The following is a 27,086-nucleotide window of genomic DNA, read 5'->3' on the forward strand; positions in this document are numbered from 1 at the left end:
TTTCTAACTGACACGTGTGCAGAGATAACATGTTCGTACAGGTGCAGATGGTGTTTTAGTCATTTTCTTTCTCAAGGCATGAGAAAGAAAATGCCTTATTCCTGTTTTCCACATTTTAAATGTGGAAAAAAGGAATTAGACTGAGAAATTCCTCAGTGTTCCAATTTGAGGACGTGTGTGCACTTTGTGAGACTTTACATTTATGCATTTTTTCATTCATATGAGATAGAATATTGATTTATTTTTAATTTTATTTTTATATCGCTAAATCGCAACAGCAGTCGACTTAAGCCAGTTTACATTGTAAGGCAGATACATTACAATAATAATATAGATCAAGTCTGTTTATCACTTTCTGCCGACCAGCACCTTCAACCACAGACAAATCTCTGCTCGTGTTTACTCTGACTTCTCATCCTTTAGTAATCCACAACTGTTCAGACACAGAGTACAATGTATCCAACTCTGACTGTGACCACAGCTGTGGTTACATTCCTGTTTACACTAATCAAAGACTCTCTGTTCTGTTGATATTACTTAAGCCCTGCTCCTCCACAGCCTCCTCCTCCTCCACGCCTCCTAGTCATAGATCAACTGGGATTGTGTGTGTTTATGTCTATATTATAATGTGTTATGCAAACAATTATGTGTGGTGAAAGTTACAAACCCACAGGACGTGTGTGGAGCGATCCAAAAAGAGTTTATGGCACTCTGCACCACGCAGTGCCATGAGGGAGCGATGTGGTGTGCAGATTAAATTAAAAGTATTACTCCAGAAGTGCTTTTTTAAAACTCAGTCCTGCTGTGTAACTGGCGACTTGTGCAGTTTTCTTTTTACTTGCGTGCTCCAACATGTGACGTGTTTCCACAAATGGTTTGAAGCTATTAATCCAAGTATGGGAACTGCGCTCACCTTTCGAACACGTGCTGGAATACGAAGACCCGGAGCTGAACTGAAACCTGTGAAAGTTCCTGGAGATGTGATAGAGGTGTGCAGCCTGACCACAGGACTCTAATCTCGGCCCTTTCAAATCCCCGCTCTCGCGTGGGCCAACTTACCCTCCAGCGTGACTTCTTTGCCTGCCTTCTTGAGCGCCTGGACCGCCTGGTCGTGCGTTGCCTCCCGGAGGTCGTTGCCGTTCACCGACAGGATCGCGTCGCCCACCCGGAGAGCCCGGCTCTGGTCTGCGGCGAGCCCCGGGAAGATCTTTGAGATGAGGATGGGCATCCTGTTCTCGCGCCCCCCCTTAATGCTGATCCCCAGCCCGCCAGACTCCTGTTTGACAACCCGGACTTTGCGCACAGCTTCCGAAGACCCGTCCAGGCTGACGTGGAAGTCGCCTGGTCTCGACCCGAAACTGGACCCGGGGCTGCCGTAGCTGGAGCCGGGGCTCCCGAAGTCTGAGTTAGTGCCGTTATTCGGGTACTTTCCAGGGCTGTTCATGCTGTAACCGCCGTCGTACTGACCCCGACTGACCCCCCCGCGCCCCGGGCTGCCACTGCGCCCCCGACCCCCGTGGCTCTGGTTCTGGAGTTGGTCCTGACCCGAGGAATGACCGCGGCCGGGGTTCCCGGGACTTGTTCCCGGGTCGTTTCCGTTTGACATGCCATTTCGCAGGCCCGCCGAAGAGTTGCTGTAGTCCCAGTGATTGGTCCCGGGGCCGGTTGCCTCCGCGTCGGCCGTCAAAGTGAGCGTTTCTCGGGTGAGCTCGGCGGTCACTCGGATCCAGCGGTCACGGAGCAGAAGGTCCAGCTGTCCGTTTTTGTCTGCTCGGGTCCAAACTGCCATTCCGGGACGGTTAGCCTGCTCCGAGGCGGGCCGCTTTCACACTAAACTCATCATCAACTTTTTCCTCTTTTTCAGAGCGCGCACAAGCAGCGACTAGGCTCCACGGGCCCGCATTGACACACCCACTCCCGCCGTGACTGCAGGCAGAGGTGGGGGGAGACAGAAGGACTCCCAGAACACAGAGAGAGAAGAGGAAAAGCACAACTGGCTGTGATGTGCCAGCTTGTTGTTGAGTTCAGGATCTGAGGATGTCCAACTTCCACTGGAAGTTAGAGCGACTGAAACGAGAAAGCTTCCTGTCAACCCTTTCAAAATAAAAAAAGCGGTCAGAGTAGACGGCTCCTGCCAGTGCAGGAAACCAAGAAAGAGAAGACGAGGCTCAAAATATGGACTAAAAACACTGACATAAAAGAAAAAGGGCAAAAGTCCACAAGAAAAAGCAAGGAATTAAGATTAAAATTCATCATATTTCTTTAAAGAAAATATATAAAACATAAAAATAAATCACACAATTAAGACCCCAAGTGAAAACATAACAAATTGAAGTCAAAACGATTTACATATTAAGTCCAAATTTATTTTTTTTATTTTATTTTATTTTTTTTTATTTTATTTTATTTTATTTTTTTTTGCCTGTCCCGTTTGGCTCTTTTGCCATCAGAATTGTTGTCTAAAGGCAAAGAAAGATGCCCAACGGATTTACTTTACCAAACTGACCATCCCAGCCTTGCCGTAATGGTCCATTTGATTCACCTTTTATTGTTTATTTTATTTTCACTTACTGAATACGGGACAGACTTGACTGGGGGAAAGAAGGGGAGAAAGAAAGAGGGAAAGAGAAACAGCTGAGAAGAGGGACGGGGGAGAAGGGCAAAAACCAACAGAATGAGCAGAAAAAGAAAAAAAAGAAGAAAAAAAGAAAAAAAATGCATATATCAATCACCTGGGTCACCTGCTGAGAAAGAAAAAAGAAAACAAGCAGAAGAGAACAAGAGTAATAGAATAAACAACATCACAATGATATATGGGAATATGATAGTAAATACTAAATATTAAACATTATTGTGCAGCACATAAGATCAACAGAACATAGTGTGCTTTGAGGTAGGAGCCAAAAAGGGTGTAGTTTGTGGGTGTGATCAACCGTGTGTACACCTGTGAGCATGGACGCGCTTGTTTTTTGTTTTTTAAAAGGTTCCTTCATGTAATGATCTGCTAGAGGGTGTGGGGGGGCCACAGCCCCATCCTCCAGGGCATGAAGCAGGTATGGAGCTGATCAAAACTCCAGACATCCAGAGGCCCCCAGAACACAAGAGACCAAGGAAGACCAACAGAGGGGCAGCCGCGCCACTGTCCCAGTAAGAGCTGAGGAGAGTCCCAGATGAGGGCTCACTCAGCAGCCGCGGAGCAGAAGCCAGGGGGAGTTGCAGTGACGCGCCAAATTAAGTCCAAATTTAGAAGAAAGTACACCAACTGACAATTTTAAGATTTTGCATATCAGGAAATGTTAAATAATAATAATAATAATAATAATAATAATAATAATAATAATAATAATCCTCACCAGGTCTTACAACTGCAGGAGAACATCAACACATGACTTACTACACAATATCATTATTTATTTACCCCAGAAACAATGTCAGAAGCAGCTTGTAAAAACGCGCCATCGTTCACAGTTCATAGATTCACCTTTAGCATTAATAACTTGGAGAAATAACTTTGCGTATAACTTCTGTCTGTCACGTGGTTGTGGGAGATTTCAGCCCACTCTTCTTTACAGTGTTGCTTCATTTCATTGAGGTTTGTGGGCATTTATTTATGCACACCTCTCATAACGTCCCACCATAGAATTTGAGGTTGAGGTCTGGACTTGGCCATTGAAACACCTTGATTCTTTTCCTTTCCCCCCCCAGTCATCCTGTTATATACTTGCTGCTGTGTTTGGGGTCATTGTCCTGTCGTATGACCCAGTTGGGCCTTTGGGCTTCACATTTGACTCTGAGTTTATGGTCGACTGTGTGGCTGGTAGGAGCCCAGGCCCCCATGGCTGGAAAATAAGCCCAAATCATCACTCCTCCATCACCCTGCTTAATACTTGGCAGGAGGTGTTTGTGCCTAGAAGCTGAATTTGGTTTTCTCCAATTTCTCCAAATTCCACTGTACACCGTTCACTTTGGTCTCATCAGTCCAGAGGAAATTCATCCAGAGGTTTTGTGGTGTTTTTAGATGCAAATTTGGAAATTATTTACAAAACTACTTTCGGCTGCTCCGTTGTTCACAAGGTGGTCGTCACAGTGGGTAGCTCTGCATGTTGGATTTGGCAGATGTTATAAGGATTTGTCCTTCCTGATGGAGCTCTGAAGGGATTTGTGTCTCTACCTGAGATCAAACAAGGTATCTTTCACTTGTTAGGCGAATTTGTAAACCACTACATGCCAGAGCCATTAAAAAAAGGATTATTTGATATTGAAAAAATCAGGATTTTCAAGTGAATTTTAAACAATTTTAAAACAACCCAGGGTGTTTAATGTCAAAACTGTGAGATTTTAAGTCACATTTTGACTGAGGATGTCGATATGTTGTATTTTAACTGGTTTTAAGTTACATTTTTATTTTATTTTGAATGAACTAATATTAACAATAATAATATTCATGACAAATAATTAAATAATAAATAACCAAGAATTAAAAAAAAGTTTTACTTTTTAAAATCCAAATTTAGTTACCAGTCATTTGCAGTCTAATTTCTGACTTACTAGGTCAAAATTACAGCTTAAGTTTGTGTGAGAGAAACATCTGACAAAAAATTCAAAATTTTACTAGAAGTACAGAATATAAGATAGTTAATATTTTCACTTTGAAAAGTCCAAAGTCAGTTTTCAGTTATTGTTTGGGAGCATTTGGAGCCAATATGAAAGATAAAAATATTTAAATTAATTGCATGAATTATGTAAATATAAAAAAAATATAAGCCACTGAAGACAAAACTTGTAAAACAGTTTAAACTTGTCGTGATAATAAAGGTGTCCTGAAACCCAGAGCCTTCATTAGGTGGACCACATACTTGAACGCTTTTATTCTGAAAGTATAATCACCCACCTTCCTCTTTTAGTCCCCATAAAGCAGCTTGGACTCATGCGGCTTGTCAGAGTAAACTCAGAGCTGGATGACAGGCACACGCAGCCAATGGACACGTAGACCTGTAGATTATTTATTCATGATGGCAGAGGCGGGGAGTCCATAAAGCCATTATGGATCCACTGAGTAGTGGGGACAAAGCCTTCTTAAGTTCACTCACTGCGGTGACTCTATTAATGGATCCTGCTGCCTAATGTCTACTTTGATAGTCCCAGTACTACCTCACATAGTCAGATAGCCGTAACTACAGGAGCAAAAATATAGCTAAGTTATATAAACTCCAACACCAATAAATAATATGCATCAAAACCTGATATATGTTTTTATTTATATTTGATTAATAAAATACAGGAATGTCTCTCTGTTCACTATGAATGTGGCATGGGTGTTGATGCCAGAGATTTTTCCACTTCACCATCTCTGGAGTTTACAGAGAATGGTCTAAAAAAGAGAAAATATCTAGTGAGCAGCAGTTCACGTTGATGCCAGAGGTCAGAGGAGAATGTCCACACAGGAAGGCAACAGTGAGTCAAATAACTACTTGTTACAACCAAGGTATGCAGAAGAGCATCCCCGAAGACACAACATGTCAAACCTTGATAGGAGATGGCTACAGAAACAGAAGACCACACCAGGTTCCTCTCCTGTCAGCTGAGAACAGGAAACTGAGGCTACGGTTCCCACAGATTCAGAATACTTTATTAATCCATTAATTTAATTATTTTTTAAAAAGCACTCTGTTTATTATTATTAAAATTAGACTGTGGTAAGATCATCATTTTATCTTGATAGCTACTTTTGTCATTTATAATCTGCTGTTTTATCCGTAATCTGAACCAAAGTGGGTTCCACATTAGAGCATCATTAGTTTCCATTATAAAGACATTTTTAATGCGCTGTGGAGGAAAAACCTTTTGTTCCTCATGTTCCATATCCACATCACTTGTGATCACAGTATGATAAGTCATCATTATTATTTTAACTGTTCTCATTATTGCCCTCTGGCCTGATGGAGATCAGTGATAGTATGACAGGATTCTTAACGTTTGTACATTAAAGACATTTTCCTTTTACAGCAGCTAATCCGGTTACTGTAATCAGATGTTCCTGGTTATTAAGATAATCACAAATTACATGAGGTTTCCCAGCTGTTAGCAGAGGCTGGACTAAGTGTAGGTAAATACAAAAATATTTGTTGGTGAGACCTACAGTGTCACAACATGACTTCTCCACCCTTGTGTCTGTGCTCTTTGCCACCGGCAGAGTCACATCTGTGACTTGATTTACCTTCATCAATTTTGAATGAAAGAAGCTCAGCTGCTACATCAGTCATGTTTCCATAGATCTTTCTGTGTGTAGATAAAACAACAATACGCTCGCTTTCAAAAAAGGGTTCAACATTATAACCGTCATGAAGGCAGGGTTTATTGTAGGACTGCTGCACCGACTGCCTTCAGGCATGTTATTCTATTCAAGTGAGATCTCCGCAGTTAGCAGGTGGGTTGTTCAGCGGTTCCAGTCTTTAAGTAATACTAAAGTTGTTAATTTGAATTTTGGATTTACTTTTGTCTTACATAGAAAATGTTTTCTGGTAAGGTTTTTAGAGCTTCGAGTCTCTGCAACTTTCCCGAGACACTCCACCTGTGGACTGAAGGTTTGAAGGTGAAGTCCCAGGTTGTCCAATCCCAAAGCTGGATCCAAACCATGCCAGAACAATCCTCCCACAGCATGACAGTCACCGGATCTGGCCTGTGCTGTCCTCAGGAAGTACACCTCACATGCACTTGCCCGCTTGTTTAGAATATAGCGAAGGATAACTCAGCTGACTCTGTCAGTTTTTCCACATCTGTAAAGAGCAGTGATTGTTCTACAGCATCTGAGGAAGAGCCGCCCATCTGTTTTCCCTTACATGTTCCAAGCTGGAGCGTCAAAGTCGTGAAACAAGCTGTTTCCTCATTTCTGTCCCATAGATCCACACGGCCGTGTCACATTATTCACATTGTCCTATTGAAACAGCATCAAACTGCTTCACCCGTCCTCTGTTACCCCAACAGTGATTCTTCTGCCACAATTCCAGCTTTTCCTCATGACTTCTGAGAGAATAATCAGACAAATGCACTGCAGTCTGAGAGTTGGTGCACTTTAAGGCCAGCATTTACATGTATGTACTGTAAACAGCTGAGCATCATGAGCAGGTGAAAGAAAACTGTGAGAAAAAATGGAAAACTACCTGCCACAATGGAACCCTTATTTTTTTTCTTTCCTTTGTAGCTGGCATTTGTTTGTTGTAGAGTTTAACTTTGGAGCACATCTGCCAGCCAGTCTGCCTGCATCTGCGCTGGTTTCTTCCCACAGTCTCAAAACACTCATGGTGTGGATGTGACTGTGAATGGATTGAAGTGGATGACCGGTTAGATAAATTGATACTTAAGTATTATCAAAGTAACTCCATCCATGTGACGTTTACTGCTTTACAGGGACATGTTCAGGTCACATGACAGGACGGTGAAGTTGCTCACACGATTTCTGTGATTCTGTGATCTTTATTAATTCCTCAGAGTAGCAATTTTAGTCCACTAAATGGGTTCAAATTAAATTTCTTGAAAGCACTACTTGAACATAAAAGGGTTAGTTCACACTGACGATGTGTGTTTGGATGCGTTTACAAGCTGGTGATGCAGTCCTGAGTACCTGCGCCTCAGCAGAGTGTGTGTATTCTCTCTATTACATAAATGTAGTGTGTATCTGTGGTCCCACTCATTTATTCAGAATCTTCCGTTAACTTGTAGTGAAATAATCTCTACCTGCCTGCTTATTCCTTTCACGTACTGCATTAGAACCACAGATGTGTCAATTTTTAATTTTTTAAAGTATAAATGATCCGTCAACAAGGTCTTTTACCCACCTGCTGCTCAAGAACAGGCACTTTACTCCTGAATTATGAAGCAGCGTGTTGTGTTTATTCGTGAAGCTCGGGTCTACTGAACACGTCAAACAGAAAAACTCGGAGCTGGTCGTGTTTGTCGTTAGATTTTATTGCAGCCGAGGTTTTCTTAGTGTTTACAAAACCAGAGCAGATTGCAAGCGTCCACGGGGAGTGAAGGGGGGCGGGAGTTTCACATGAGCATCGTCACGCTGCGTCAGTTAAGGGTGCAGCCTGCAGCTTCACCCCGTTACATTCACAGTGTCGCCGCTGTCGAAGCCTCATCCAGCTGGAACGGGAACTTTTTGGATGATTATACATAAACGCTGAGGGTCGTGTACAAGCTTTAAATTTACAATTCTGTTTCTCTAAGTTACATTCAAAACAAAAAACAAGGCAACCACAGAGTGCTAAAATGAGATGCTGACTCTCTGCTGTGCAGCTTTCAACCTCACCTCCACCCTCTCTCTTCTCTCTTACAGCACCCCCCTCCCCCCGGCACTCTCCCGATCTGCCCTCTCCTCAGTCTGCAGCTGTGAGCGTCGGGGAGTGTCGTAGTGCTGTTGATAAGGCAGAAACAGAGAGAGCTACTCACTCAAACCTTAAAAGGTCAAGAGCTCTGTGCATGTGTGCATTTGTGATGGGTAAGATAAGGAAGATAATGCAGCTGTGTGACGGGTGAGGCGGTGGTGTGTTGGAGTCTCTAGTTTCTTACTAAAAAGGCTCGAGATACAGCCCGAGAAAATTTGTTTTTTAAGCTTTATATATCATAGCACAACCATTCAACCCAGTAATATTTAAAGAACCTTGAAGCACCTCACTGGATCGAGTGTTCTCATTACGATTCATTGGAGCCAATCAGATGGCTCGCTGAGTCGTTACTGCTGTGCATGAACCCACTAGAAGCCTAGTTTGTCTGTGAATGTGTGCACAGTGTCCATCAGTCTGCTCATTGGCTTGCATTGTTGATCGTCTCGGCGTGGTGGAGCTGCTCTTAATGTTGGGAGTGGGGAGGGAGACACTGTGGCTGAGGGAAAGGTGGAGGGTGAGAGTTTGCTTGAGGGAACACCTCGACTTGGGACTGGCGTTGCAGCTGTGGTCTCTGAGCAGCAGCAGCAGCAGCAGCAGCAGCAGCTTTGGCCTCCCTCTTGGGAGTATTGTTGAGGATGTCCAGGCTCCGGCGACTGGAGGAAATGACATCGGCGACGAATTTGGTGCATTCAGCACAGACGTCCCGCAGTGTGCAGCCGTGAGCGTACAGGTGGGGGAACTCCTCCTCCACTGAGCGGCGGGATAAGCTGCGCAGCGACCTGCAGAGGAGGGTGGAACAGTTTTATTAGAGCAGACGTGAGGCATTCAAAGAAAGCCGAATATAAAACTAAGGGAGATTTCCATAATGACTACATGGTTCTTTAACAATAATTTAACTCAGGGGTGTCCAACTCCAGGCCTCGAGGGCCGGTGTCCTGCAGGTTTTAGATCTCACCCTGGATCAACACACCTGAATCACATGATTGGTTCATTACCAGGCCTCTGGAGAACTTCAAGACATGTTGAGGAGGTAATTTAGCCATTTAAATCAGCTGTGGTGGATCAAGGACACCTAAAACCTGCAGGACACCGGTCCTCGAGGCCTGGAGTTGGACACCCCTGATTTAACTGCACATCCAATAAGCACTCAGGGCCATCCCTCACACCCCCAAAACAAAAATGTTTTAGTTCACAAGCCATAAAAAACTGAGGGCTGACCCCCCCTCCCTTATGACTTACAAAAATAAAATGCTTTTTTAGATATTTAATAAACCACACATGTTGTGGAAAAGCTACAGTACTACTTTAAGTTTTTCTTCTTCAGAAAAAGCCACTAATTTATTTCTCTTTTTATTTATCTATTTATTGGCAGCACTTTTAAAACCAAACTGACAACAATGACTGCTCAGCAGAGACACATCAGCTGAACATCTGGAAAGACGGAGCTACACTAGATCTTTCCAAGCTTATCCAAAGTGGCTGAAATATAAACACAGACATGCAGCAGTGCTGGGGCATCACAGTCACTAACGAGGAGATTAAGGTCAGCTTCTCTGATTGAAAAAAACCAAAACAAAACAACTCGCTGTTACAAAACTCTGTGTGTTTCTGTGCACGGAGCCGCATGGTCGGGTCTTGGTGACAGGTGTTAGAGAGCGGCTCAGCACAGCACCACGCCAGTGGCCCATTTCTCTCGTCAGCTCGCTGTTTGGCTCTCTCTGTCCACTCTCTCTTCCACTTCTGTCTTCACAGGGCCAAAAACAGCGAGGATTTTGATGACAGCTGGGTAATTATTACATAATGGCTGCTTAGAGGCCCTGGAAGAGGCACTGCACTGATTACATAACTAAAGAGAGAGAGAGAGAGAGGGGGAGGTAGGTGGAAGTTGGTGATTGGATTGAGTAGGCAATCTGCGATTGGTTGAGGTAAGCACAGAGGCTGGTGCTGCTTAGGCTCGAGAAGGTTAGCAGTCATTGGCTTGAGTTAGAGGCAGACTTAAATAGATTTGACCTGTTTTTCCGTCTAGGTGTCCACTGTCTCGGGATTGAACCTGAGCAGTGAGCGGATGACAACACTGTGGGGAAACTGGTGTGTTGGAGTCCAAATGTCAGGTTGGCCTCAGGTTTGGAAACAAAAAGGTGTGCAGCTCAGAAGGTAGTACTTAACCTAGGTTAGCTACGCCAGGTGTTTCATATTTGCTACATGGCTTTTTGAGACCCATGTATCTGTCTGTGCAATAAGTTGCACAAAAATGCCAGAAGTAGCAGATATGATACAAATTAAACCTCAGATATTTAAATTAATATTTAATTTATTTTTTAAAAATTTGAATTTTGGGGCAATTGTTTCAGGGTCCAGGCCTTACAGGGATTAAACCTTTGAACTTCCTTATCAGCTTTGACGAGCTTAAACTAAGGCTGTAAACATGTTAAAAAGGACCTGTTCTGCTTCTTTAGTATTCTATGTAGCACTGCATTATTCACATTTAAAAATAAAACAAAACCTGAAAACATTTTTCTCTTCTGCCAGCTCCTCATTTGAATCTGGGCTTTCTTTCCTTTCTTTCCTGAAGCCTGCAGAGGGGCAGCAGGCATTGCCTGGGAGAGTGGGAGCCTTGAAGTTCCAATTCTAAGTTAATGTTATCAGAAAATGGCAACCAGAGTTATTATAGTTTTCTCATTAGTTTTTATTTAGAATTTTTGTTTTAACCCTCTCGAGGCAGGCGTTGCTGATTTGCACCAGTTAAAAACTAACAACCTGATTACCCCACATACATATTTTATGAGTTTTTTTTACTCAGAAGGACTGCATGTTACTGCAGGACTTGGTTGTGCATTAGCAACACAAAGTTTAATTTGAGCCTGAGAGGGTTAAGTTCAGTTTGTCTGCCACAGCAGATTTTCTTGTTTCAGTTAGTTTTAGTCTTTTTAATTATACATGTATAGAGGGCAAATCAGTGCAGGTATCACAATCAAAACAAAGAGCATATATATAATATATATAATCATGTATAGACATCCAGAGTCTATATTAACACATTGATCATCAGACAGATACTAAAACATTTCCTTGGTATATTTTTTATTTTAGTTTAGTCAGTTTTCAAAGTTAACAAAATAAAACAAACTGGAATGATCTTGTTAAGTCTAGTTTTTATTTTTTATTTTTGTTTTTCACATCCAGTTTTAGTTTTTGGTTTATTTTTTGTTTACTGAAATCATCTTGATGCTACTTTTTGAAATGAAAGATGTGGAAGGCTGTGACAGCTGCAAACATCTGCAGCAGCTGCAAACATCTGCAGCAGCTGCAAACATCTGCAGCAGCTGCAAACATCTGCAGCAGCTGCAAACATCTGCAGCAGCTGCAAACATCTGCAGCAGCTGCAAACATCTGCAGCAGCAGACACTCCAACAGGAACTTTACGTTTAACACCTGCTTATTTTGAGCCACACCACTCAAACATATTTTAGTTGCTTTCTAAAACACAAAAGTGTTTGAAGAGAATAAGCCTCTGTGCTAACAAAGGAGAAACAGTGACTTGCTATTTTGAGTATTTTAAGTTCCTGAGAGGTTCCTGTGGTTCTTCTCCCCACATGGTGTGACTGTCAGCGGGTCTGTCTGAACTGCCATTCCAAAAAAAAAAAATATATATATATAATAAAATAATAAAAGAGCAGATCAGGGCACTGCCAGTGAAAGGTGCCAGACACCAAAGATGTGAGATCGACATCTAGGGACATTTTAGAGAGTTTGATGTTAGAAAAACGAAGCTTTTAATTAAAAAAGGCCATGTCTGGCAGAGATCGAGGCGGTGTGTGCCCCTGCCAGGCCTCTACTGCTTGGCTATCATAGCCGTTCCCAAATCCCCCTCTCATGTAGATTTTAGGGGATAGTGGTTGTCGCCGGTGCAAACTGCACCCCTTTTTTAAGAGCTCTGCAACAGGCACAGCCTCCATAGGAAACTCATCAGTTAGATTTGGAAAGGAAGGTATGTTAGGTATGCTTTTCACATTTCTTTTGATCTTTCTCCTGGTCCTCAGTGCATACTTCAGAAGAAAACGGTCGTTTTATTTTCAGCCAGCTTTATAATCTTCTCTACAATAAACAGACTCAGCTATTGAAGACAAACACAGACTCACTTGTAGACTTGGCTTTTTTGTCCATGGCTCTTTGGAGTGCTGTGAAAGCCCACAGTGTACACAGGAATGTGGGCCATCTTCTTTGAGGGAATCTTCATCTGGAGCACAGAAGAGGCAGACCAAGAGGAAAAACAATCAGGCAGAGGAAAGAGAACCGAGAGAGCCTGTGGTGGGAGGCACTGCAGATGACTTTCACATTACAAGTATTTCTAGCCTCTACGACAATAGAGATTCAAAACACATGAACATCAAGGCCACGAGCCGTACAGTCACAGAGCAACAATAAGCAAATGCACATATTTCAATAAAAACGAACCACAACTGTAAAAAACAACACACACAAATTAGCCACAGCACACAAATCACACAAAATCCAAACCTACAGAGCACAGAACCACACATCCAACACGGCCCGGGACTGAGGCAACAAATCAAAACCAGCAAACGAACAAAAGAAGAAGAAGTGACGTCAATAGAAATGACAACCAGGCTCAAATAATGCGTTAATAAGCACTAAAACATGTCATTTAACCCCTTTCTGCAGCAGCTCCAGCAGCCTCTTTCTTTCTCTTTTTACATGTAAAAGCTCCACATAGCTTTACTTAACAGGTCAACCTGAAGCATAAATGACTTCATATGTTTATTCTCATTCAAATGTAGCCCTTTAAATGCAAGTTCTTTGTTGTAACAATGCTTCTTGGCAATAAATCTTATACCATTACCAAAGCCTGCTTATTTCCCCTTAAATGGCCTTTTCATCCTCTCCACTCCCCTAACAGAGGTAGCCTCTGATGAACCCCGCTCTGTAGAGCATAGAGTCCCAGACATCATAGACGTTGCAGAATCTCATCTAGATATCTCTGTGAACTGAGATCGCCTGCAGTGATGACAAGCCTTGTATTTCCAGTGAGGGAGATACCACCCCACAGCAGTGCGCTGCCTCCATTAAAAGCTGTTACTCTATCAGTCCACTCCACACTCTGATGATCCAGTGGCCGTAGGCAGAGTCTGAACTCAATGCTGAACGAAGCTAATCAGGCGCCAGTCAGACATCTGACGGTCTCCAGAAGCTCAAAACAAGAGCTAATGGCAGAATAAGCAGTTTGGCATTGGCAGAGAAGATTTAGCGAGTTTCTCATAGGTCCAACGCACATACTCTACTCTGCTACTCGACCTACAATCGTGTTTCCAACAGTTTTAAGACTTAAGACATAAGATTTGCCAAGAAGAAGCATACAACCAAGAGTGTAATCGACCAAACTAACATTGCCTTTCTTTTTGTGTTTATATGAAAAAAAAATTACAACAAATTTTATTATGAATATAATGGTGACACTCACTGCACACAGCTCTGTCTGTGAGTGCAGAAGCTCCACCCACTCCGTGCCAAAACCTTCTGTTTATGAGGAGCAGCCAATAAGAAGAAAGTTGACTAGAACGGCTTTAAAGGGAGTCCAGATGCCAGAGTCCTCACACCAGAGTGATGCAGAGAGCGGTTAAATCTATATCTATTACACTGTTTTATGTTAAAAATAAAATTTGTTTTTCATTTTTTGTAGAAATATTTTTTAACTTAACAATTCAGTGTGTAAGAATGACAGTTCAGATGTGAAAACATTATATAACTTTATATACTTTAATTAAAAAGACCTGGTATTAAATGACATAACATGTATGAACAGAAAAATTTAAAACTACAGCAGTAAAAGTAATGACATGAAAAGCGAGGCTAAAAAGGCTGAGTACAAAGTCATACACAGCTGAATAAAAACAGAGCCAAAAGAAAAGATTTGAAAGTTAGAAAGTTACCTTTGCACTGCAGGAGCTGCAGACAGATCTGGGAGAAAAAGAAAAGATTTTACTACTACAGCACACATGTCTGCACACTTTCCTACTGCTTAAGCGGGAACAGGCTGCTCTGATGGCTATAAACCCCCCACCCCTGTAAGACCTGTTCTCATGCTACTTGTTCTAATAATCCTTAATTGTAGCATTTGGAGGTGCAGCACAGTCACAGCACGGTCCCTGGTTCCAATCTCTTGCATGAAAACCTTTGAATTCAGTAGTGATTAGTGGGAGCATAAATGTGAAGGGTACAGAAAAAAATCAGTGGCACTGAAGGTCGTAGTAAGCACAGTGGTGTCCATCGTGGCAGGAAGCAGGAACTGGGAGAGTAGAGAAAAATGAATGCAAGAATGAGCAGCTCCAGAGCACTCTGGACCTCAGGCTGGGACAAAGCTTCATGTTCTGACAGGAAAACCACCCTAAACACACAGCCAAGACAAAGAAGTGGCCTCAGGGCCACTGTGTGAATGTCCTTGAGTGACCCGGTCAGAGCCCAGGCTTGAAGCCAATTGAACATCGTTGGCAAGATCTGAAAATGGCAGCGCACCGACGTGCCCCATCCAGCCTGATGGAGCACGAGAGGCTCTGCAAAGCAGAATGGAAGAAACTGCCCACATATATGTCTGCTAAGCGTGTAACTGAGTACCACAAAGGCTGAATGCTTATGCACATGTTATATTTAGTTCTTTTATTTTCATACATCACAGCAAACTTTGTTCACTTTGTCTTTATGAGATATTGTGAGTAGATTTCTGAGGTAAAAAATGAATCGCACTTTGGAATAAGCCCGTAATTTGACAAAATGTGGAACAAGTGAAGTGCCGTGAATACTTTCCGCATGGACTGTAAATATGCCCGGGTATTGATTTGTGGAGACTCATGTTTCAGCTGCAACCTTGGAACAAACGTTTAAACATCAACAAGAGAATGAAAGACTTCCTTCATACCTTTTGCACAGTAAGCAGGTAGACGGCCACGAGAAGAGGGGGAATTTCACTCTGCAGCAGCAGCAAACCTGAGAACACACACTCACAGTCAGTGAATCCCGTTAGTGTCAACAGCACAAAGAAACACTGCACTGAGAGAAGTTCTGCACTGTTACCTTCCCCCGCTTCAGGTTATTGTAGAGCTCTTTGCTCTGGAGAAACTTTTCCATCTCCGCTTTGACCAGTACTCGCCGCACGTTGATGACCTCGTCCACGGTTAAGGCGAGGCTCTCAACAGGGTGGCTGAACTCATCCTGAACACAACCGAGAGCAGTTAAAGAGAGGAAACCCATCATTCTGAGCTCCTGTCCACGGTTTATTTTAAAGAAAAAGCTATAGATAAGAGATTACAGAGGAAAACTACAAACCGGCTGAGGTCAAAGCCAAAATGTTATCATCTGCAGTTTTGTTTGTGTGAAACAGTCAAAGAAAAGTTTAAGCTCCTGAACACAAGTCTTTTCATACACATGAAAGACTTGTGTTCAAAAGATTAACTAAACCTTGCAGGAAATTGCCAGAAATGTAACATTTCAACACAACAGTATGTACTACTCCTTTTACAAAACTGAACTATCTGCCAGTCTCGTGTCCTCCTGCACAGTTTCGCACCTGAGCCTCCAACTTCCCTTTCTACTGCACGGATACATGTTGTGCATATCTGTGAAGGGAGCAGTACACACCCATGCAAAGGTTTTTTGGGGCGGGCATTTTTCTGCAAGGATTAGCCTTCATTTGAAAAATAATATGGCAACTTTCAAAATAAAGTCATTGCTGTTGATTTAGATCAATATTATCGATACTGCAGCACTTTATACAGTAAAAAAATGGAGATATAACCCCGCCAATCTAAGCTCAGTAACAGATAAAATTGGCTTGACAGGATGAATATTTCTGCAGTGATGTCACATGAAGCCGAGGACCATCCTCCAGTGTTTTCATCTCACCATCCACTGGTGCTCGTCTCCAGCTCTGGACTCAAACGCGGTCTCGGATCCCTCTGTAGTCTCATCGACCGAGCTCAGAGACAGGCGGGCCGGAGAGGGCGGCACCCAGCCGTGAACCGGGAAGGAGGCTGGCACGTGGACATGAATGAAAAGTGAATGAGACAGAGAGGGAATGATGAGCTGAGGACAGTAGAAAGTGAATGAGAGAAAGCCACGAGTCGTGGTCTGAAGAATCCATGAATTACACATCAGCCTCTTTCATTCAGGCCCGTCTCGGATCTCAGGCCTTCAGAGAGTTTGTCGATCCGACTGGAACGTCGTCATCTATTATTAATCTGATTTCAGTGGAGCGATTGGCCCATGCTGCTACATCTGTAACTCAGATCACGGTGAGAGGTCTGCTCTTAACACAGCAGACCTCACACAGTTTAAACTGGGTGCCTCTTCGATCCTGCAAATGGAAGGTGTCAATTTGTCTCTAATGGAAAGTAAACAGGGCAATGGGAGGGCTGGAACAGGCCAGTAAACATGATCAGCACATATAATTTGGATCAGCTGCCGATGACAGCCGGCTTATAGGCTTACCTCCTCTCACTGGCACACTTGAGGCCGGAGAGTCCTCTATTGGCAGAGCTGTGCACTGCAAATTAAAAATCCTGCTATCGTCCAGCTGAGTGTAATGTTTATGGCACATAAGCACTGTGGATGGCTTTGCAGAGTGGATCAAAGTCAGGATCGTTTTTCAAACAATTACCTCTGGATATGGACACTGAGGCTGCTAATGCACGAATCATGGCTATCAAACACATAACATCCTTCCCGGGGCTTTCATGCAGCACACAATTCAAAGCCATTAGCTTCTACCCTCCTTCACCCAATCACTTGATTTGATTACAATCCATCTCTGAGCCGTTCCACGGCCGACGTGAATCCAAGTCAAGGCTGCAGCGCGGTGAACTGACACAGCTGTTCTGTGAGGTAACGTGGTTCAGCGAGGTTGGAGATTGGAAGCAGTGGTGACATAATGTCTCCCAAACCATTAAATCATTTCATTACCCCGAGGGTTGGGAATCGAATAAACATTTCTTCCTAGAGTTTTGGTTTTGTAGCCGTAACGGTAATTAGTAGATGCTGAGTTTTGTCATGACTGTTTACTGCTGCTTTCCTTCCAGGCCTCGAGGCAGAAGAGGTGGAAACTTAAAAAAAAAAAAAAACCTTTTAAGACTTCAGTATCCCCTGCACTCAGTTTGTTGGGTCTGATGTCTGTTCGGAGGCATTCTTCATTCAAATACATTCACATTAAAAGAAACATTAAAAATGTCCAAGTTTTAAACTTTTTTAATGATAGAAGGTGATCAAGGGAGGTTTGTGGTTTTTGCTTGGTTTGTCCTTCTGAATTCACATATCTATTACAGACCAGGGTCTCGGGGTCTTTTATAAAGACAAACTTGATGTAAGAATGTACAGTACAACAAATCTGACCCATGCACAGAGACGTTTGAAACCTGCTGACACAGATGTTGAGGCGGTGAATCAAAGCCAAACTAATAATTGAATACAAGCTATCAATATATCCGATACCATCTGATACATTTATATTAACTTCAGACAACACACATCCTCCCACGATGTGAAGTAGAGACTTAGAAGGACAGACTCTACGGTGACCAACAGCAGTAGAGCCCATGTATAAATTACAGGGAGTGCAGAATTATTAGGCAAGTTGTATTTTTAAGGAATAATTTTATTATTGAACAACAACCATTTTCTCAATGAACCCAAAAAACTCATTAATATCAAAGCTGAATGTTTTTGGAAGTAGTTTTTAGTTTGTTTTTAGTTTTAGCTATTTTAGGGGGATATCTGTGTGTGCAGGTGACTATTACTGTGCATAATTATTAGGCAACTTAACAAAAAACAAATATATACCCATTTCAATTATTTATTTTTACCAGTGAAACCAATATAACATCTCCACATTCACAAATATACATTTCTGACATTCAAAAACAAAACAAAAACAAATCAGCGACCAATATAGCCACCTTTCTTTGCAAGGACACTCAAAAGCCTGCCATCCATGGATTCTGTCAGTGTTCTGATCTGTTCACCATCAACATTGCGTGCAGCAGCAACCACAGCCTCCCAGACACTGTTCAGAGAGGTGTACTGTTTTCCCTCCTTGTAAATCTCACATTTGATGATGGACCACAGGTTCTCAATGGGGTTCAGATCAGGTGAACAAGGTGGCCATGTCATTAGTTTTTCTTCTTTTATACCCTTTCTTGCCAGCCACGCTGTGGAGTACTTGGACGCGTGTGATGGAGCATTGTCCTGCATGAAAATCATGTTTTTCTTGAAGGATGCAGACTTCTTCCTGTACCACTGCTTGAAGAAGGTGTCTTGCAGAAACTGGCAGTAGGACTGGGAGTTGAGCTTGACTCCATCCTCAACCCGAAAAGGCCCCACAAGCTCATCTTTGATGATACCAGCCCAAACCAGTACTCCACCTCCACCTTGCTGGCGTCTGAGTGGGACTGGAGCTCTCTGCCCTTTACCAATCCAGCCACGGGCCCATCCATCTGGCCCATCAAGACTCACTCTCATTTCATCAGTCCATAAAACCTTAGAAAAACCAGTCTTGAGATATTTCTTGGCCCAGTCTTGACGTTTCAGCTTGTGTGTCTTGTTCAGTGGTGGTCGTCTTTCAGCCTTTCTTACCTTGGCCATGTCTCTGAGTATTGCACACCTTGTGCTTTTGGGCACTCCAGTGATGTTGCAGCTCTGAAATATGACCAAACTGGTGGCAAGTGGCATCTTGGCAGCTGCACGCTTGACTTTTCTCAGTTCATGGGCAGTTATTTGGCGCCTTGGTTTTTCCACACGCTTCTTGTGACCCTGTTGACTATTTTGAATGAAACGCTTGATTGTTCGATGATCACGCTTCAGAAGCTTTGCAATTTTGAGACTGCTGCATCCCTCTGCAAGATATCTCACTATTTTTGACTTTTCTGAGCCTGTCAAGTCCTTCTTTTGACCCATTTTGCCAAAGGAAAGGACGTTGCCTAATAATTATGCACACCTGATATAGGGTGTTGATGTCATTAGACCACACCCCTTCTCATTACAGAGATGCACATCACCTAATATGTTTAATTGGTAGTAGGCTTTCGAGCCTGTACAGCTTGGAGTAAGACAACATGCATGAAGAGGTTGATGAGGACAAAATACTCATTTGCCTAATAATTCTGCACTCCCTGTAATGTGTGTATACAGATACGTTAGGCAGGCCTGATATATCTCAGGTTTCAACCACACTGTGCAATGCGCTAAACTCTGTCGTGCTTGTTAACCGCTGAACTACGCAATATTACATCTTATTTTGTACTGCTTTACTCATATTTCTTGTATGGTGTACACGTTCCCTATTGTTGAATATAGTATTATTGTTATAATACAGAGAGGTGAGCCAGATATTGAGCAGACAAAGCCACATTAAGTTTCCAGGGCTGATAAACTCTTTCAGATTTGTGTCACGGTTAAGGTTTTGGTCAGAACTTTTTTTCCGAGCATCAATATCATGGGATTTGTTGTCATTTTTTATGCAGGTGACGAAGAGTAACAGAAACAAACACAGCTTCCTTGGACGCGTTCTGTTTCCTGATGATTCACTGCAGAAAAATGTTTTCAGTTTGAGAATTTCATATAGTATAACCTGTTTTGATGAGCCACCTATCCCACATGATGACATTAAGTGTTTAGCCAATAAGAAAACAGATAAAAGATCCAGGTAACCAGTGCTTGTTGTAGTTCAAAATCCTAGAAGTTTAGTTGGTGATGTTTTGCTACTAAAACTATGATATATCGTATATTCCATCTTAATGACGGACCCCACAAAAAAAGGAGCTGATCGGACTGCATGCTCTCCACATCATGTAGCTCACAGCAGGTGAAACGATGGCAGGATTCAGGGAAGTCTGGCAGCTTGACATGTCAATACACAGAGTGCTTTTCACCTCAAGTCAACAATTACCTTCACTGGTTAAATGCAAGATAACATCGCGCAACTTTAAAGTATTTTAGAGTGATTTAGAATGACTCAAAGATTTTCCATTCAGCTTCAGTAACAAAACTCTGCAGGCGATGTGACTGCCCACAGACCCACAGGACCGAGTGGAGACTGGCCATCCTCACCTGGCTCATCATCAGCACGTCACATATGCACAGTCTGAAAATAAAGCCAGTGGCAGTTCTTGCACATCATTACACTGCACGTCCTCATTATGAGTAACGTAGGCTAAGTTTACAGTTAAACCAAACATGAATAAATCACATTTACAAATGATGATTTTGATCACATGATATCGTGGGTGGGTGAGTGCCAGAGGTCAATGTGATTTTAAGAACCAATCAGCGGCCTCATTTTTACGTATTAAAAGTCATGAGGTGTTTATGGTTGAATGTAGGTGTTTAGAGGGTGGGATACAAAGCTGATCCACGTGCACACATTTGCCTGAATGTATCCACGTATCTGATTTTTGTATGCTTTTAATCTGGATACTAATTCACTCTTTTATAAATGAGACCCCAGGACTTGTCCTCTGTCACGTTTAGAAACTTGCTGCTTAATCCCACTTTTTTTTCTCCTTGAAGGCTCAAAAACTGGCCCTGTGTCTCCCCCTATGGGAGGAGACTTAGCATTGCAGACAGGTGAATCATCAGCCACGGCTGGATCAGAGTCTGAAGACTTTCATAACAAGGAGACTCTTAAAACAGCTTATATCACTAGTGATTTTATTTCAAACAGGAAGCTCTAACCCCCTAAAATGAGCTGCTGCAGTGCTTGGCTGGGATTAATTCACAGACAACTTCTGAATGGTGGTGATTGTGAAGCACTGCCACACTGCTCAGTGCAGGCTGAATACACAACAAGCTGTGGTCCTGCACTGAAAACTGATTGCAGCTTCTTTTCAGTCCTCTGAATGAGACAGCACAGCTCGTCAGGGTCTATCGTTATATGGTAACAGTTCAGTACCTGTCAACTCAGACGCACCTGTTCATTTAAAGTTTAATTTCAATTAGTGTTTTTCTAGAGAGTAGTGTGTAACCAACATAGTTTGGAAAAAAAAACCCAGAGAGCACCTAGATACATAAAGAATTACGCATTTGAGTACTAGCATAGAGGACATTCTGACCTCTGTGATGAGGAGGAGCACCGGCGCTGGTTAGAGTCCTGGATCGAGGCCTGTCGACCCTCAGCTTGACCACCCCGCTCAGCTGGGCCGACTCAGAGAGCGAAGGAAGCATTTCCCCACGGAGCACAGCCAGGTCGTGCTCCGAGAAGGACCGATCTCTTTTCAGAGGAATCGGGGAGCTCTCAGTCCTCCGCAGCTCCCCATTATCTGGAGACTCCTCCTCCTTTGGTGGAAAGGTGGTGGGTGAGGAAAGATTCGGGGTGGGGAGGAAAAGTGAGGGACCAGGGAGATGAGCAGGAAGAAAGTAAAGAGAAGTCACCAGATAATAATGATCTATCAGCTTTAATTCTCAATTTTCTTCACAGTTTAGGATGCATCTATCTTGAGCAGTGTTTTCCAGCTCTTCCTGCAGGATCCTGTGTGTTCCCAGGACAGAATAAATCCAGTACCTTGCAAAACTAAGCTAACTAATATGTTATTTGCTGTTTTTAGGAAACTGAATTTGATATGTGGCTGGAAAACGCCAAAAAGGAAGCAGCTGACACGGAGGAACAGCAGATTCACTCCGAAAACCTTCAAACATTCAATTTAATTATGAAGCTTTTAGTCTTCCTCAAAGCTTCTCAACCTAAAGGTCAGGACCCCATTTGGGTCCAAGCAATATACAGTCTGCGAAGTTTTATAGACGCACCACAAGGGCGAGTTATTAACTTAGTACTGGTTTACTTCATCAATTCGTTAAGCTCAGATGGATATTGTATGGGAATATGGGAGACTCCTCAGTAGCAATTCCACCTGAAATGACCTTCTTTTTCTTTCTTTGTTTTTTTTTTAAGCAGGAGGATCCCTTTTTATTCTCCTGCATTTTATCAGTTCAGTGTGACATTTAGCTTTTGAGTGAAAATGGAGGAAGTGAAAATTAGTTTTTGCCTGTCAAACAGAAATTTAACACCACTATGCAGGCCTGTCTGGGAAATTTACCCCAGAGTGGGAAGAAAGATGTGAGGAGAGCTGCACCCTGAAGTTTGACAACAGGTTACTAAAAACACGTTTTTAAATATATTTAAGGAGATTTAATAACATAGTGTTGCTCTCTGAATCTGAGTATCAATTACAGACCATAAGAGAGCCTGCCAGCATTGGGTCCAGTTTTGTGGGATTAAATAAGCATTCTGATATTAATGTATGAGCTGACACACCTTATATACACACACTTGATAAATTAAAGCAAAATCCTACAATGCCATAAGTCTATTGGAGTCTTAAAGAGGGAAAACTACTATTATTACAAAACATATTCTGACAGTTGGTGCTTTGATTGGGTTAGGATCTCGTGTGCTTGTACCCTGTGGGCGTCAGTGGTCTCTTCCACTTTCATCAGGACAAAATATTTAATTATAGGATGATGGAATGTATTGATGTAATTGGATGGAAGTGTCATGTGGACATTTCTGCTCTCAGGTTTTAAAGCCAAACAAGCATGATACTTTAGGAAAACAATGCCACAAAAATGCGTTTATAGAGGTATTGCAGACTAGATCTCACTGCTAAAGGAGGAGCTCTAAACACAACTGCTTAAATAGACAGTAAATGGGATGTGTGGCACTGGCAGATCGTGTGGACACATGTGAGTCTTCCCTCTAAGGCACACGTGTCAAACTCCAGGCCTCGAGGACCGGTGTCCTGCAGGTTTTAGATGCGTCTTTGATCCAACACAGCTGATTTAATGGCTAAATGAGCTCCTCAACTTGTCTTGAAGTTCTCCAGAGGCCTGGTAATGAGCTAATCATTTTATTCAGGTGTGTTGACCCAGGGTGAGATCTAAAACCTGCAGGACACCGGCCCTCGAGGCCTGGAGTCCGACACCCCTGCTCTAAGGGCAGGGTGCTCAAACTGGTGGCCTCCACCAGGGGGCTGGTGGAGGCCCTTTGTTCTGAATTTCTGTTCAGGTTCTACTCGTTTGTCAGAGCCACAGGGAGAAACTGGAAATGAGCAAAATAGCTGCATGAACCTCTGGAGGCCCCTCCTCTGAAGCACATCCTGTAGTTTTAAATGAAAATCCTATTTGGACAAAAAGTCAAATTTCCAGGAATCCTAGAATCCCGGGCTAATGTTAATCCCATTCAAACTGACTCATTTTCCTGGTCAATTCAAACAGAGTAACATTGAAAACATCACCCCTGTGGAAATGTTTGCACAGCTTAAACTATAATCTACTTTAAATTAGTTTGGAACAGCTGAGATATTACAGTAAGTAGTTGCTGTCTGCAGTGCCTTACAGGATGGCCACAGACGAGGTTTAAAACGCTTGAGAGACTCGTTAAACCGTCACAGATGTACTCGGTGCAAGGAAAGAAGCAGGAGAGAGATTGTGACATATACCCAATGCCTCATTTCCTAACCAAAAACTTGCAGCACGTAGCAGTAGTATAATATGAAATGTGAAAGCAAGGTGAAAATGAAAGAAAGGACTGAGGAGGCAGACTGTAAACATGTCATTCCCTCTGGATTAAGCAGCAGTCAGTTTTGACCTGCAGATATCTCCCCCCATGCACATGTGAGGATATTTTTTAAAGTGCTAAAGCGTAGGGGAGCTTTAATGTTTGATGTAACACAGCAAGAGCAAGAAGAGAGAAAGAAAGAATTTCCCAAGTTGCTGAGTCTTTGTGCAAAAGAGAAAGCGATTCTTCCCAGTCACTGTTTCATTTTCCTCCTCAGAGAGGAATCTTAACCCACTTAGATTGGGAAACAGAGCATGTGCTGCTGTTAAAAACAACACTGAGCCCACTTTCCTATTCCCCTTCAAGATCACAGAGTTCCAGCTCACCTCTGATATGTTCATCTCCTCCATCTCGGCCAGGGTCGGGGCCTTGAGCAGGATGCGAGGACGGGTTGGTGGCCGGGGTCCGAGCTCCGACACGGATAGGTCGATGCATGAAGTGGATTTGACATTGCAGGGACACGTCTGAGCCAGACAGGGCAGAGAGCCAAATGCTGAGGGAAGAGAAACCAGAAACCAGAAAATCTCAGGTGTGCTGAGATCAGAAGGGAGTAATCAGACGCACCCTGTGTACCACTTTGGAGTCAGTGCAATGAAGCAGCTCCGCCTTATTCCATAAGTTGCAGAAAGGTTCTGTTTTCAGTTTTGTTCATATTGTCAGAAAGGGTTAATACTCATAGGCATCACGACCTTCCAAGAACAGCAAATTCTTGGTGAGGACTCAGTGAAAAGCTCCAGGCCGGAGCAAAAGCCTTGGCACCAAACTCATAACTTTGACAGTCCCCCCGAGCCAATTCTGAAATTGCTCTTCCTTCATTAAAAATACAAAAAAAAAAACAAAAAACAACAAAATTTAAAAAAAAAAAAAACAGCCAGTGGATACAAACAATGACATGAGACGTGCTGTTCTGATGTAATATTATGGCTCAATTTGTCCTAAACCACCTGCCACAAACCTCAGTGAATCATGTTAACTGTGATTAATTTAAATTTTAGCCCTATCCAAATTTATTCACACTGAAATTCCTACAAATACACTATATGGACCTCACCTCTTAATCTTTAAATTCAGGTGTTTTCAGCCTCATTGGCACAGGCATATAAGATCAAACACCTCACCTGGAGTCTGCCTTTGAATAACATTTGTGAAAGAATGGGTTATTAAAAAGAGTTCAGTGAATACTATAACAGCACGTCACACTTGCAACAGATTTATTCCCTCATAGATTCCTCCTGTGGCATTAACATCAGCACAAAAGCTGTCCACTGGGAGCTTCACGACATGGATTTTATGTCCAAACAGCTCCGGTAGGTCTAATGCGTAGGTGTCATAGCACTTTGGTCCATTTAAGGTAAATATACAATAAAGCAAGCTAAAACAATTAACAGCATCAACACCTTTCTGTCACAAAACTGAGAGTACAACTTCTTTATAAAGTCCCTGCAGAAGCAGACCACTATTAAATGGCTGAAAAAATCCTGTAGGAGTTTGAGGAGACCAAAAAAAAAGGATAAAAATAACACAAATACTGGACTTTTCCAAGTAGCCAGTCAATCCATGCTTCCATAAACTTTTAAGGTGGTATAAGTAAAAACTAAAGGAAAAAAATAATAATAAATGTGTGTGGATCAGCCAAAACCTGCTAAATTCATTGGTTTGATGGTTGATGGTTTCGAAAATAACTCTAAAGTCTGCATTTACACAGCAGTAATTGGAAGTCCTCTAAAAGCACAAAGCAAGTGATTGACTTTAATTCTTAAATTGTATTTTACCCACAGACATATCAGCATAAAAAACTCCCTTCAGATACAAGTCAAGACATTCGATTCCTCTTTCTGAATAAAAGCATGCCAGTCCCAGTTGACTAATTTCAGTCTCTGCAAGGCAGCTTGCTTTATAAACAGTCCGCACACTAAAACACGCTGACCTTGATCTGAAAATAGCAGGTCAATATTTATGAAACGTGAGATGACCTTCATGTGTACTGCAGCTCTAAATAGAAAAGTATTGTTGTGACTCTCAAAAGCTACAGTACAGAATGTCCAGACTCACTATGATGCAATTATTTCATCAGTTTAATGCAACTGTATTCACCTCTGAAAGGGCAACTGCATGCAGCTGCAAGCCAACTAGATCAACAAACACACGCTGTAGACAGGCTTAAATTTAAATATAATATTCATTATAATGAGAACATTATTGAGCACTTGCAAGGACTGATGAGGTTTCTGACAATATAAATAAACTTTCATTACTTAATCTATATACAAACAATAGATTAGGCAGTAGTTTAATATGTACTTGTGAGTGCTTTATTCTGCAAGTGCATCCAGTCAGAACAACAAAACACAATATGCAACCACTTTATCAAAGAAGTACTTTGTAGGTCTTTCTATCCAGCAGCTTGCAGCTTGCATGGTACAGCTGGACTCTACACAAGCGAGCTCAGTTTTTAGGTCATTGACAGGGTTTAAAAACCATTACAGAGTCCCAACTCTCGTCCCCTGTGATGGTCCTTATAACGAAAATAGGGCCAGCTTGACAGAGAAGCTGATACTTGCTCGGTGCCTTGGTTTTAGGCTCATGGTGACACTCAGGGAGTGACCCAACAATAGCAGCAGGTTATCAAAGCCCTGTCCAAGGAGACTATGAATATGTTTGTTTGTTTTTTAACTCAATGTTAAAGTTAACTTAATGATCACACTTTACATGGTAAAAACGATCTGTGTTTTATCTTTACTGCTGGAATGACCCAGTCACAGGTCCCTGATGCCTAATAAAATACCTGACCGTACATTCTCTCCATGATATTTACATTCTTGTTAAAGACTATTAGCAGTGTACTGCTTCTAAAATATGGTCTAAAAAATTAAACCATGTGTTTGTTTGCTGGGATATGGATTGCAGAGTGGGAGAAGGGTTATTTTTAAAAAAAATATTTTTGCCTTTATTAAACAGTGCAGTGGTGGAGTGTGAAATATAAAGTTGGGAAAGACCTGCAGAAGGCCTTGGGTCGGTACAGGCATTTTTGGCAGGAGTGCCTTAAACCTGCATTCTTTCTAATGGTCAGCAGGGGGCGACTCATGTGGCCA

At 42.4% G+C, this 27,086-nt stretch overlaps 2 protein-coding genes across 2 annotated transcripts in view; both read right to left on the reverse strand.

Annotated features, from left to right (window-relative positions):
- The window catches only part of sntb2 (syntrophin, beta 2), a 35,832-nt gene extending 33,794 nt beyond the window's left edge, over positions 1–2,038 (reverse strand). The window contains exon 1 of the mRNA XM_004566110.6: positions 1,060–2,038. Within this exon, the coding sequence (XP_004566167.1) occupies positions 1,060–1,789 (730 nt within the window). The 5' untranslated portion in view covers positions 1,790–2,038. The remainder of the gene's footprint in view (positions 1–1,059) is intronic.
- A 5,906-nt stretch (positions 2,039–7,944) lies between these two features.
- spire2 (spire-type actin nucleation factor 2) overlaps positions 7,945–27,086 on the reverse strand; it is a 56,029-nt gene continuing 36,887 nt past the window's right edge. The window contains exons 8-15 of the mRNA XM_004566111.5: positions 24,321–24,487; positions 21,494–21,716; positions 16,299–16,426; positions 15,471–15,608; positions 15,316–15,383; positions 14,333–14,360; positions 12,524–12,621; positions 7,945–9,163 (exon numbers count right to left, since the gene is read on the reverse strand). Of these exons, the coding sequence (XP_004566168.5) occupies positions 8,848–9,163; positions 12,524–12,621; positions 14,333–14,360; positions 15,316–15,383; positions 15,471–15,608; positions 16,299–16,426; positions 21,494–21,716; positions 24,321–24,487 (1,166 nt within the window). The 3' untranslated portion in view covers positions 7,945–8,847. The remainder of the gene's footprint in view (positions 9,164–12,523; positions 12,622–14,332; positions 14,361–15,315; positions 15,384–15,470; positions 15,609–16,298; positions 16,427–21,493; positions 21,717–24,320; positions 24,488–27,086) is intronic.

The sequence above is a fragment of the Maylandia zebra genome, linkage group LG7, assembly GCF_041146795.1.
Source record: "Maylandia zebra isolate NMK-2024a linkage group LG7, Mzebra_GT3a, whole genome shotgun sequence".
Classification (NCBI taxonomy): Eukaryota; Metazoa; Chordata; class Actinopteri; order Cichliformes; family Cichlidae; genus Maylandia; species Maylandia zebra.